Source organism: Gallinula chloropus (assembly GCF_964237585.1).
Source record: "Gallinula chloropus genome assembly, chromosome: 6".
Lineage (NCBI taxonomy): Eukaryota > Metazoa > Chordata > Aves > Gruiformes > Rallidae > Gallinula > Gallinula chloropus.
Window position 1 is genome coordinate 25,826,763 of NC_140091.1, and position 12,990 is coordinate 25,839,752.

At 38.7% G+C, this 12,990-nt stretch overlaps 1 protein-coding gene across 4 annotated transcripts in view; it reads left to right on the top strand.

Moving 5' to 3' along the window:
* DNM3 (dynamin 3) overlaps positions 1–12,990 on the top strand; it is a gene marked incomplete at both ends in the record, with an annotated part of 176,822 nt that overhangs the window by 45,130 nt on the left and 118,702 nt on the right. For 3 of the 4 annotated variants that reach the window (XM_084266457.1, XM_084266458.1, XM_084266455.1), the window contains 3 exons: positions 860–908; positions 2,542–2,571; positions 9,146–9,259. In XM_084266457.1, the coding sequence (XP_084122583.1) occupies positions 860–908; positions 2,542–2,571; positions 9,146–9,259 (193 nt within the window). The remainder of the gene's footprint in view (positions 1–859; positions 909–2,541; positions 2,572–9,145; positions 9,260–12,990) is intronic. The other variant, XM_084266456.1, reaches the window with a different exon arrangement.

A 12,990-nucleotide genomic window follows, 5' to 3' on the forward strand; every position in this document is an offset into this window, starting at 1 on the left:
GATCTAGTATATATGCTTGTTTCTTCAGTTAATCAATGCCTGCTGAAATGGCATAGTCTAATCCAACAAAAAATTCCTCTCACCAGTGCCCATTCTGATGATCAAGTACCCAAAGCCTGCTGGTTGAACATTTTTTTTCCCCCTCTTTCCTGCAATATTTTAATTTTTTGGTCTAACAAAAATGTGCATTATGCACCACATAATGCAAATACTTTCAGAATTAATGGCAACTTGTATGTGTTCAAGACAGGCAGCATGTTTTGTTTCAGGAACTGGGATTACCATTGAGCAAAATATTTAAAATGTGTTTTAATTTCAAATATTCTCTATTCTTATAAGAGTCCAGCTTTTTGAATCGGCTTTGTGACGGCTTCATCCATTGGTTATATTTACACCCTCGAAGTGCACATAAATATTAGAATAATATCCAAAACAAACTGTCAAGACAAAGCTATTAAGGAGCCTCTAGCAGGGGAGGATTTTGTTGTACTGTGCTAAATAACAGAAATGACTTGCTTTTTGTCTCTCTTGAATATTTATAGAGGCTAATGTTTCCAAAGCGACCCACGCCAGCCATCATTTCTCTGTGCTTTTAGTAACCTTTACCAATCCAAGTTGTTACAGACGGGATGATTAGAAAGAGCTGTCTGCTGTGCATGTCCCTTCTGCCCTAAGCAGGCATTCCTATGCTGTAAGAAAAAGTAGTTGAAATATGCACATGTATGGGATGATTTTGCTGTGTTTCTTTGTTACTCTGGTTTTCTGTGCAGGAATCGGAAATAACTGTTGCCACTAAAAGTTATTCCTTGGCCTTAATTCCAGTTTCTTCAGTGTAACTCTCTTCCTCTGCTTTCCTTAGTGCCCAACAGAGAAGCAGTCAGGTTAACAAAAGTGCAGTGGGAAATCAGGTAGGCACCTAACAGAGAATGGATAATGGCATGTGCAAGTTAATCCAAGCCCTTTGGTTTTCTTGGCTGTGTTCGTGTCATAAGCGTATCGTTTACCTTCTCAGCTTCAGACATACACAACATGCATCATCATCATCATCACCTTGTTTTACTGGGTTTTTTAGAGCCACCCAACTTTCATCCTTATCATTTGTTGTTTAATATCTCTTGCTACTGCTTGCACCGCTGGTTAGCATCTCCCCTCCCATGCTGTTCAGAGCATTGAAGCTTTCACCTTACACCCCGATGTGTTTTCTCATTAACTGTAAACTTGTGAATTTCAGAATGCAAAAGGCTGGTGAGTACTTGCTTGTGTGTGCTTTTGCCATGGTGGTATTACCAGTTCTTCCGTGTTCACAGCTTCACAGCAGCGAGGGGGCAATTCAACAAGCAAAAGTGGGTTTGCCTTCACCTCTCCTGAAAACATTGAGTTGACTTGACAAAGAGGTTGACTATGTACCATAGTCCTCTCTCAAAACAGAGTAACTGGTTGATGTTCTCAGATGAATTAACGCTTCCCCTGAGATTCATTAATCAAATTACTCATTTGTTTCTTTTGATCACATCAGAATGTTGGATTGATTCTGCAAGATGCTAAGTGCTCCTGAGCTTTGCTTCTTTCTTGCTTTTGTGTGGGCCAGCGGTGCTCAGTCCTTCACAGGATCAGTCCTGGTTTTTATATGAGGTGAAGTAATGAAAATGCCTTGACTTTGAGGGTTTCTGTTCACTTTAAGGGTTTTGCAAAGTCTTAAACAGAAAGAAAATTCATATGTTATTTAAAAGCATATTTAAAAAGCTAGTAAAAATCATACCATGACATTTTGTGTAAATAATTACCTGAACTGAATGTCTTCCTGATGTTTTCATGTGCAATTTGGTCAGTCAGTGCTCAGGAGTTGGAAGGTCAAGGTCTTCAAATGTGACCACTGAGTTTAGATCCTTCTGGGTGATTTCAGAAAGTCTCCTGTTCTGCTGTTGTAAATGAGTTCTAGCACTTTTTGTAACACATAGTCTTCTTTTTGGGGATAGAAATCCAACCTCTTCCTCCCACCAAGAGCCTGCTAGTTATTTTTGAACTGTTAGTTAAAATAATCCATTGACTTCTTGGATGTGATGGTCCCCCAGAGCCTGTCCAGCCATGAGTAGCATTTTTAATGTAATATATGGTTTGGATTAAAATGAAAAAAAGTTGAAAGGTCTAAACAGTGAAATGGCTTCAAAGGATAATGCCTCCTCTCTGAGGAGAGATTTCCTTCTTATCTAGCTGTGCTGGAACATGTGTCAAACACAACAACTATCATCACTTTGGAGTGTCCCATAAAAGGAAAATCAACCAATTATCTTACTCTTCAAAAATACACAAATAAAATGAATGATTTTTTAATTAAGTGAATGTTGTCTCTCCAAAGAAGTGGAGAAGCTGCTTGGCATTTTAAATTAAATGTTGAAATGGCATTACTTTTGGTATAAAGGACTTTGCTGAACCTTTTATTTTAGAGATAATAAACAGCTCTGTTTAAGTTAATTGTTTGGGGTTGAAAAGAATGAGGAAATGTCTGAAATAAAACTTCATTTCTGCAATTTGCTATTTCAGGGAACCAATCTACCGCCTTCAAGGCAAATTGTACGAGCTAAGTTCTGTAAGCTTTATTGTTGCTTTTTCATTTAGCTTCTCAGAGGGCAAAGTTTGTCTCTAACTCACTGGTTTGTGAAATACTTGCTACTAAACTACTTACTGTTAAACTGTCGTGTCTGTAACATTTCCTCAACAAGGTGTAATTGCAGTTCATCCCTTAACTGCTCCTAACCTGCAAGTATGAACTAGTATAACTTAATGTTATAGAAAACTGAATGAACTCACCTTTTTATAATTTACTGAGTTTCTCAAACTAAAATGACTAATTGATGTTTATTTTATTATACAACTGGAAGCAGTATTTATCTGTTGTAAGTGCCTCTATTAATAGGAAACCTCTTTTTGAAAGGTGGGCAAATAAGTTTCTGGTAACTGAAAGGAAATATTAGCTATTGCTTAAATGAACTTACTGTTTACAGGTACAGATACTGTTTCTGCTATTTTGTTTATACAAAGGCATTACTTCTGATTAGAAAAAGTGAGTTTTATTGGTAGACTTAGAAGTATTTAAAGTCTCTGTAGCATTCTTTTCATAGCACCAGGAGGATCAATATATCAGGGACAGACTCCTTTCTAACCCCTCCACCTCAATGGTAAATAAACAGGCGAATGCCTTTAATATCACTAATTAGAATTAATTGTATAAACGGTAGTGAATTTTATAACAAGTTACTCCTGGTTCAGTGATGGTTAGGTGTAAGAAGTAAATCTCTATCGTGCATTCTGTGGTAATGTCTATGATGAACATACACATTTTTCCAGTTTGTTGCTATATCATCAAATTATATGCATTATTTCAAACAAATTTAAACTAACCTTTAAGGAAAAAGGACTAGGTGACACTGATTCTAACAGCAGTTGAGTTGAATCTCTTAAGAGTTCAAGATCATTACGTTTTCCCAAAATATTGGGATGCTCATTTGCAATCCATTGCTTTTTTTCTTTGCTTTTTTTTTTTTTTGTAGCTTGCTTTGAACTGGATTGATGCAGATAACTATTAACTATTTGTGTATATCATTGAAATAAGATCAGTGCAGCAATATTGCATTTTTGGGAGAAGTGTAATGCTGATTCTTCTTAACCTGTTTTTGCTCCTTTTTCCTCTACTACTAATTTATCCTCTCATGCTTAATCTTTGGCCTTTTTTGTTTGTCTTTTCTTTGCTACCGCCTGAGGTTTTGACCTGACTCCACAAAGTTTCTTTTTAAGCCACAGGTTAGTCTGTCTTCTAATTTGCTTGAAATAATCAGTGTAATGGTTGGTTTTACACAGCTCCATTAGCAAGATCTGAAAGCTGACCCACTGTTAAACTGTGTATTTTGTGTATTGAGATTTGTTTTGTTGACTAAAACTCAGTGTTTAAAACTCCCCTTTGTGATAAACCTTTGGAGATGAAGGTGTCAATGCTCCATGTGCCCAACTGATACTCCATGTGTGAGAATGCAAGATACTTAAATGAAAATCATAGAGGATTACTTCTGCAGCAGAGCTTGCTGCTGTGCTTGAAGGAGCCCCTGTAATTGGAGAAGGGGTTTAATCTGAACTCTACGATTCCAGTCACTGTCCGAGTGATTTGGAGGTTTGTGTTGGAAGACTTCTTGACCTGCCTCTTTTACAACATTACAGCAGCGATCTGGTTTGCTTGTTCTGGATGCAAGTAGCATTCAGATCCCATCAGTTGCCCTGAACAATTGTGCTAATAAGTAACTTTTTTCCCTAGTAACCCCTTTTTTCTTTTTGATCCTGCTTTGTAGTGTACTTTGCTGCTGCTTTTCTTCAGATACACTTAAATCCTGTTACCTTGCATGACCCAGGAAAAAATATGTTTATGGAAGTTTTTTAAGCAAGTAGGTAGGAATGAAAACTTGTCAGTGAGGTGGTCATGAAAAATCGTAACAGAATTGTTCTGTTAAGAAATGTTGGTGTTTCTGTTTCTGCCCATGGACAACCACATGAAGCTAAATTTTGGAGTATCTTTGAATGAGACATGCTACTGTTTAATTTTCACCTTATCAAGATTAGAGAAGTATTGCTGATCTAAATCACCTTTAACTGTATTTATTTTTTTAGGTTAGCATTTCTTTATGATTGGCTTAAATCATCTTTGTTTAACTACATTGGGAATTGTGTTTCAATTTTTAGAGTGCTTTGCTTCAATAAAGGCTGAATTTTTCTTTGAAGCAGATCTCTGTTTAGGACTGCTGTCATTTTTAAGTTATGTGATAATTTGTGCTGGGTTTTTTTTCTTTATTGGGTGGTAGAGGGGAAGCAGTGTCACAGGATCTCACTTGTGTTCAGCATCAGGACAGCTCTGATCAGTTTATGCTCTGACATTTGACAATTACAGTGAAAATACTGTATTAGGTTTCCTTTCTAATCTCTTGTTCCTTTTTAGCCTCTGTAGTGTGAGAATCATTATATTTGAACTCAGAGAACCAATAGCTTGTAAGGATGCCTCAGGCTAGTTACTGAAGTTTGTGTTATCTCAGTGTGCTTTCTGTTTGGTAATGGGTGCTGGTATCGCAGTGATGAGACGACAGCCTAGTGCTGGGAGCAGTGCTGTGCAGTCAAGATGATTTCAGTGGGGTTATATAGCATAACTCTCTATTACAGTTACATTAACTCCAATGCTGCCACTGGTAATGCTGCAGGAATAGCCAGTCTCACGATTTTCACACTTGTATTTATGTCTGCCCAGTCAATTTCCTTTCTCTCTTGCTTATCATGAAATCACCTTCCAAATACTTCTTTAGAAGAACTGGAACACTTTCTGACTCTCTGATGTTATGTCTTTTGCAACTATCCTTATTTGATGTAATGGAATGACTAAGTCATGTAGCAATACCTAAACTGTACCTACTGTGTCAAATCCTGCTTTCCTGTTTATCTGTGAAGTGGCAGAGAATAAGAACAACAGATATGATTGGGGTTTTGTGCAGCTGTATTATCAGAAAATGGCTTCCTTCTGGCTTGTTCATGTGCATTCGTACCCTCTAAGTTTCATTTTTCAGACACCCAGATTAGCTATCAGGACCCTGAAGGAAGGAACTGTGTCATCTCTTGTTCATCCTGTACATGGAATCCGACTACCGGTCAGAATATTGTCTTCACTAGCTTCTGGCAATGCCCATACTGTTCACCTTCCTGAGGTTCATAACTCCTGTCACCAACATCCGGTTTGCACAGAGTGACGTTTGGAAATACAACAGAAAATACTAAAAGGGATCTCTTAAACCCAAACAACCAGAAAATGAACTAGTGAAAACCATAATGAAACACATTGTTTCCATTTTTTGAGCTGAAGTGTAATATAGCACAGTGAACACAATTGTTAGAAATAAACCCACACAATGCAAAAGAAACACCCCCCATCAGAGCTTTCTTTTAACTTCAGAAGTCCGTTGGAAAATATTTGTTGCTTGTTGCCCATGAAAAGACACTTATTTCTCAAACAGAGCTTGATTTTTTTTTTTTTGGTTTTTTTTTGAGAAATGGACTGGGATCTAAGGTGTCATTCAGCTTCTCTTTGGCTTGCTTGCATTTTGTTTTGCACTTATACCTTGATCCGACACCTCCCTCATCCTGATCCCAACGCTGGTACTGTTTTGAAAGTGTAGCTTTTTATAGTTTACAAAATGTGCTTGGGAAATGGGAGCAATTCAGTGAAAAGAACATGAGGTGTAGTACACTAAACTTATCTTCTCTCTGTTGATGTCTCCCTGAAACCATTTCCATGTATTTTGGATGATCGTAGTCCAGGCTGTGCTAGAGAACACAGTACCCCTTTTTCCCAGAGGGTTGTAGGTGAATGGGTTTGGAAATCTGCACATGAAAAACATGCTCCTGAGCTACTGCTAGAGCTTGGTTCCCTGCACTTCACACACTGTTGTGTGGGAATGACAGCTGGATCTTATCCTCAGTGCACAGGATTTTTGAGGAAACAACTAGCAAATTCCTTCCTTTACAAGGCAGTGACCAATGCTTGTATTAGCAAGTCAGCTTGTCCACACCCAGTGATGATTACACATCTGTGGGGACATGTGTTAGACTGGAGCAAGACAGTCTTATGGAGCTATGTAAAGCTATGCAATGAATGTAGCTCCTGTGTTAGATGTATTAAGAGCTTCATTACTTCTTAAATGGGTTGTATACTTCAGATTTTAAAATCTTGCCTTGGTCTTTTCTGAGATCTCTACCACAAAGGAGTTCTTGTCAAATGGAGAAAATGTGACTTCATTACATGCTACAAAGTCTATAGTAATGGTGAGGGAAAGCACTCAACAGAAAAATCTCTTTTAAGTGCTCATCACCTATAAGGTTCTGGAACGTGCTAGTCACTGGTTTGCTTCCAAAACCCACCTCTCTATCCCCGCTGTGACTTCTGCCTTCAGGTCTTTTACCCGAAGATGTGCATCCAGACCAGTTTTCAGTGCTGGTACAACTACTTGTGCTTCCAGTGTGTGGACATGTGCTTTATAGGAGCAACGCAGCATTTCCAGTTGCAGATACTGTGGTTCAACAGCCGCTTCTCTCACAGTCCATTTCAGTTTCTTTCTAACACAGAAGAACCACCTTTGCGTGTTTTGCTGTGAAGTATTTACTCTGCTGTATGAATACAGCTCACATTGCTGCAGAGCTAATTTTGAGGGGTTGGGGAATTTTAATTTCCTGGATTTCTCCCTAAATTTTCTTCAGTTGGTGTAGTGCAGCACAGGAAAAAAAAAGTAAAAAGAAATTAGCTTGGTTCTAGAGCTTGTTCTGCGGTAGCTGCCTGAAGGCCAGTACACTGGCTGTGTGTGCATGTCACTTGTTTTCTCTTAAAAGTTTAATAAACACCATAAAATTAAACGAGGATCTGATGGGTAATCAAGTTTGTATCAGTTTATTTCCCTTAACTTGCACTTGCATGAACATTCTGTGTCTATTTGTAAACAGCAATGCCCCCTTGCTGCTTTTCTTTCTTTTAAATGAACATCAGTATTAAAAATAATAACAAAGCTCTGCAGAAACCTTTGTGATCCAGGCTATTCTGTCCAGTCTGCTTGTGCTATGGCCTTGAGTCTCAACAGGAGTCATGCCCAGTTCCCTCACAGCTTACCAAAGTCAATGTTCTTAGCAATTTCCTTACAGTCTGAAACCCCACAATTTTTGATCTTCAGTGGTTTTGTTACTACTATGAAATGAAACGACTGATCTTGGTTTATGTGCATTACCAATACTATACCCAGCTTTTCAGGTGCAACTTCTGATCCCCTTCTTTGGTTTAGTTATCAAATATAACTTAGTCCCTTGCTCTGTGTAATACCAAAGCTGATTTCTTCAGGGAGCTTACACTAACATGCATGTTGAATGGGAGGGAGGCCTATTTCTGAAACTGTTACAGAGGGCAAGGAATAGATACTGAGCAATGTTTTTACTCTGGCTATCTTTGGTATTGGAGTTACTAGTCTTGTAAAGCCCTGTGAGAAGAACGTCAGCCTCATGCATTTCCCTAAAAGCAGAAGGGAAGTCAGGTTTGGTCATTTGCATCCATGCTTGTGGGAGTTATTGGGGGAATTCTGAAGAGCTGCTCTGAACTGCTTTTCTTTCAATCTCAATGAGTCATAGGCAAGTAAAGGGTGTTGATGCGGAGAGAAACAGAATAGCTGAGGTTCCCCCCATCTGTGTGATTGGGAGAGTTCTTCTATGGCTTACATGAGAAAGTAAACATTACTTCTGAGCATGTATTAGAAAGCAATAAATGTTTCAATAAAACTGAAATTTTCTATCTGTATGATCCACAAACCAGTTCTCGTGACCATTCTCTTCATCTCTGGAGCTGTTTCATTCCTCTAGTTTTCTTTCGTCCCTCTCCCTCTTTGCATGATGTAGGCTCCTGGCCTTAGTATCTGCAAGTATGCTTTCCCATCTGTCCTTTCATCTTTGACTTGTATCTATCTTACAAACTTCTGCTTTATCCATTTTTCCTCAGATTTTTATTCCTGCCTTAAGTTTTTGTGGGTTTTTTTCCCTCTCTTCTACCTTATGAGAGGAAACTATCTCTCATACACTTCTCCTTACTATTTCCTCTCTTAATTTCTAATTAAGATATCTCCACTTAGTCACTTGATTCAACCCATTCTGAAAATACCATGCAGGGTAGAAACCACTTGCTACACCAGAAAGTAGGTGCTGTTCCTAGTGTCCAACTTTACAAGTGTCTTTTAACAATTAGACTAGAATGGTCAGACTAGTTATAATTTGTATGGATGTTTACAATGTGTTGTTATACAGCAGGTTTATGTGATTCTTCCCGTAAGTAGTTGTACTTACAACAGTACTTAGGCTTTTCTCTTTCTCCAGACTTTTGACTGAAAACACTACATTCACTTTATGTTACTTTTTTTTTTCCCTTGAATGATAGGAACCTGCCAAGTCTCTGATTTGAATTTGCCAGAGACTGAAAAAAATGCATCTGTTCAGCTTTATTTAGCAAGTCGTTATTAAAAAGAATGAATTCAGCAGCAAAATTATGTCAAGTGAGTAATGAACTAAACTTGTGCCTGACTGCACCTCTGTACAGGTCATCCGGAAAGGCTGGCTGACTATCAACAACATTGGCATCATGAAAGGAGGATCTAAGGAATACTGGTTCGTTCTAACTGCAGAAAGCTTGTCCTGGTATAAAGATGATGAGGTAAGGAATGAAGAACTCTCTTTCTACGGGGGGAACAGTACTTATTCAGCTCTTTTATATCAGCTTGAAATAATCATTCGGGTTGTACAGACTTGAACTGAAAAAAAAATGTTTTAAGGTTTTACCTGTGTCCTTTAAATATCCCAGGTTTGATTTATGGTGCATGCTAACCCTCTGAGGCTTCTGTTGAGATGTTGATAACATAAATACGAAGTTGTATGGGGGAGGTGTTAGTTTCTTTTTTGTTTTTCCTTTTTTCCTCTTGTAGTTTCCACACAATGGTCTAAAATGTTTTGGAATGACCTGGTTATTGTCCTTTGCCTGTTTAGACTCCTCTTACATACCTGTAAGTCGATAGTAAATTATCCAGCTAAAGGTACTGCTAAAAGTACCTACGGTAGTTGATGTCATGATAAGAGTTATTCTCTGGCCTCATATTCTGCAAGGCCAGAGAATTCTGCAGAGTTCTGCAGCTGGTCTGTTTGGATTTTCCAATTTGCTAATGAAAATCAAAAATCATTTTGGTAAGAAGTATCACTGATGATCAGGAAGTCTGAGGTGAGTAATATCAGAACTGGAAAAAGCATTTCTGTGGTAAACAGGATATCCAGCTTGCTTCATTTGAATGTATTGTTAGGCAGGTTGGGGGACCAAGTTTTTGTTTCTCTGTTTTCAGCAATGTTGGTAATGATGCTCTCTATCCAAAATTCATCAGTAGTCCTAGTGTTAATTTTTGAAGGTTGAAATGGAATTATTAGGTGCACTGTCAGCTCTACAGACTTGTATTGTTTTAAAGGGTTGTGTTGATTTTCATTTAAAAATTTGGCTACATTAAAAAAATATATTCACAAAAGAGCTTGTTGTTTTCTGAATATTTTACTGGGTTTTTGGTTGGTTTCTTTTCTTGGGGTCTGTGTTGGGGCGGGGGAGAGGTGTATGTGAACAAGTTCATTGGATGAAAAAGGCACAGGTGAAGAGAGTTTTGAGTGATCTCTAAACCAATCACTCAGTCGTTATTCTAAGTAATTGTTATTCTAAGTAATAATCAAAACACTGTCTTACCCCAACAAAACAAGGAGTTGGTTGATGCAGACTGTGTGGAGAACTCATATTCTGTTTAAAGGAACTTAGTGTTTTACTGCAGAGTGCTAGACAAATGTGCTTCATATTAGATATGGACAAGGTGATCTTTCGAGGTCCCTTCCAACCCCTGACACTGTGTGATTCTCTGTGTGTGATTCTAGAACTGCTGGGCAGAGGTCCTGCAGTGCGTGTACGCAGCAGGGCTCAGCAGAGCTGCGGTACTTCCCACAGGTAGTTACGGCAGTTACGCAGCTGATGGTGGAAACTGCTCTGCTCGGTATCAGGTTTTTTCCTGAGTCAATAGCCATTTGGGATAAAGTTTGAGTGATGAATTAGGTTAATATGGAAGATTTTGCCCCTTACCATTTACTTAAATTATAAAAGGATTCAAATGTATTTACTATAGCAGGAAAATAAGTTTGTGTTGGTCGGGAGGAGCCAGGTGCTAGGTGTCAAGATTACTGAAATATACTTGGAAGTATGTTATTGTGATGACATAAAAATGAATTAAAAAGAAATGGAAAGGTGCCTTGATGAATTTGAAAATTTGAAGCTTTTTTTTTTTTTTAATGTGACTTACCCTGAAGCTACTAGAACTTGTCATCTTAGATTAGGTACCAGTAACTGTACCTAAAATAGTGATGTGCTGTGATTAACAGTCCTTGCTATGTTCTGTCTCAGGCACATGGAGGTGCAGCTAGGATGTGCTGTGTCAATTTCTGAGGTAGTTCTGGTGTTGTTTTTTTGAGTCTGATCTTTGTTTAGCCTGCAATATAAAAATTCCTGAAAATATTTATGGAATGTCTTCTGTTATGGAACTTTAGCAGACTATCAAAACAATTTATTTGTAGGGAGTGTCACCTGGGAATGTCAAAATAGCACACGGAGGGAATTGGTCACTGTTTGATTTCCATATGCATGTTTAAAAATAATGTCTCTTAATTGCCAAACAGTTGTGTTTTGAGAGTCATGAAAATAAGAGTAGTTCATTCAGGCCAATATGAGAGATCACTCAGGAATTTCTTAGAGTGGTAAGCTCCATATTCCATGCTTTGCTAGTGGCAGAAGTTCCTCTGTAAGTACAGATTTGCTGTAAAATTTGATTATTCTGTGCTGGGAAAGAGTTCACAAAATTATGTTGGATTTTTTTTTTTTACAGTACCTTTTTCAGTAGAACTTAAAATAAATTAATAAACTCTGTTTTAGATAATTGGTGAAGATTGTCAGAGCCACAGCTTGACCATTACGTTAATCAAAAGACCAGTGACGTATTTCAGAAACAGATCTGCTGGCTTCTGAAACTAAAGAAGCAAATATTTGATCTCCTGGCTGAATTCCAAGTTTTATAATTACACTTCTTCTCCTTAAAATGTTCTCGTGGCTTTCAGCTTGGCTTGGTAGTTGTCACATCCTGTTCTCGGATGATTATCGAAATGGCTGCAGGCTGGTGTATTCCTGCCCTGGTGAGATACGTTGTCTTCCGTGATGTGTGAAGTGATACCCGTGTTTATGTGTCTGGGCTGTGCCCGGGCTCAGTAGTGCTGTGCACGCTGTGAGGTCGTAAGGAGTTCAGATCCCCTGCGCCTCCTGCTCGGCCCGTCGCTTCTGCGGTCCTTGCACAGTAGCAAGAGCCTCTCCGTCGCAGCTGGGGAAGATGCAGAAAGGCAGGTCTCACCTTTGTTCTCTTGCCACAGTGATGAGTTTGTTCCCCCTGTGCCTCGACCCCTGAGTAAGGAATGTTGTAGCAGCTTATGTACCGGAGAGCTCTGACGATGTACTTAAAAAAGCTACAGCGCTTGCTCGGACCTCTTAGGGCTGTGTACCCCCTCTAGTGTAAGCTGAGCCCGTTTTCTCTACTCTGGAATTTACCAGAGATGAAATCTCTCTCTGAATGTGAGTGGCTGCTGGCTAGTGCTGTTAGAAGGATGTAAATGATTTCCTTTATTTGCGAGCTGCAGCTTTTATAAGTGAAGAATCCACAGTGGAATGTATTTTGAAGCAAGTTACTTTGGCAAAAGATTTCAAATTTTGTTTTGTGATATCAGCATTGCAAAAGAAACAATTGTATTTTTGATGTGGTTTTGTTGCTGCTCAAACATGCAACAGGATTTTTTTCTGAGGAGATGGGAATCTGTGCCTAACAATGCCTTTTAGGCTTGTAATTATGGAAACAGCAAGTCGATGTTTAAAGATTGTGGTTAAAGCAGTTCTAGCTTCAGTTACGTGCATACTAATCTGGCTTAGTGTCTGACCCTGCATGCATTTGGTTGTGTTTGTAACTTTGCTGTGTGACCAGGACCATGATTTTGTGCTTTCTCACTTGCTGAACTTGAAGCGAGGAAAATAGTGTGTCCCACTCTGAGGCTGTTGTGAATAAGAGCAAGATTAGTGCATTTATTGCCCTCACAAACACCCATTTCTTTCACAGGGTATTCTGTGTCATACTAGCTAGACTATTATAAGGTGTACCTCAACACACACAAGATTAAACCTGAGCATCTTAGCTCTCAGTTGTTACTGATAAGTAGCATAAGAACTGTAAGGTTTTGTGCTAAGGCTGGTTTGAGAGTCAACCTGCAAATCAGAGTTTGTGAATTAGCCACTTCTACTTCAGGATAAAATAGACTTTGGGAATGCAGAATGCCACC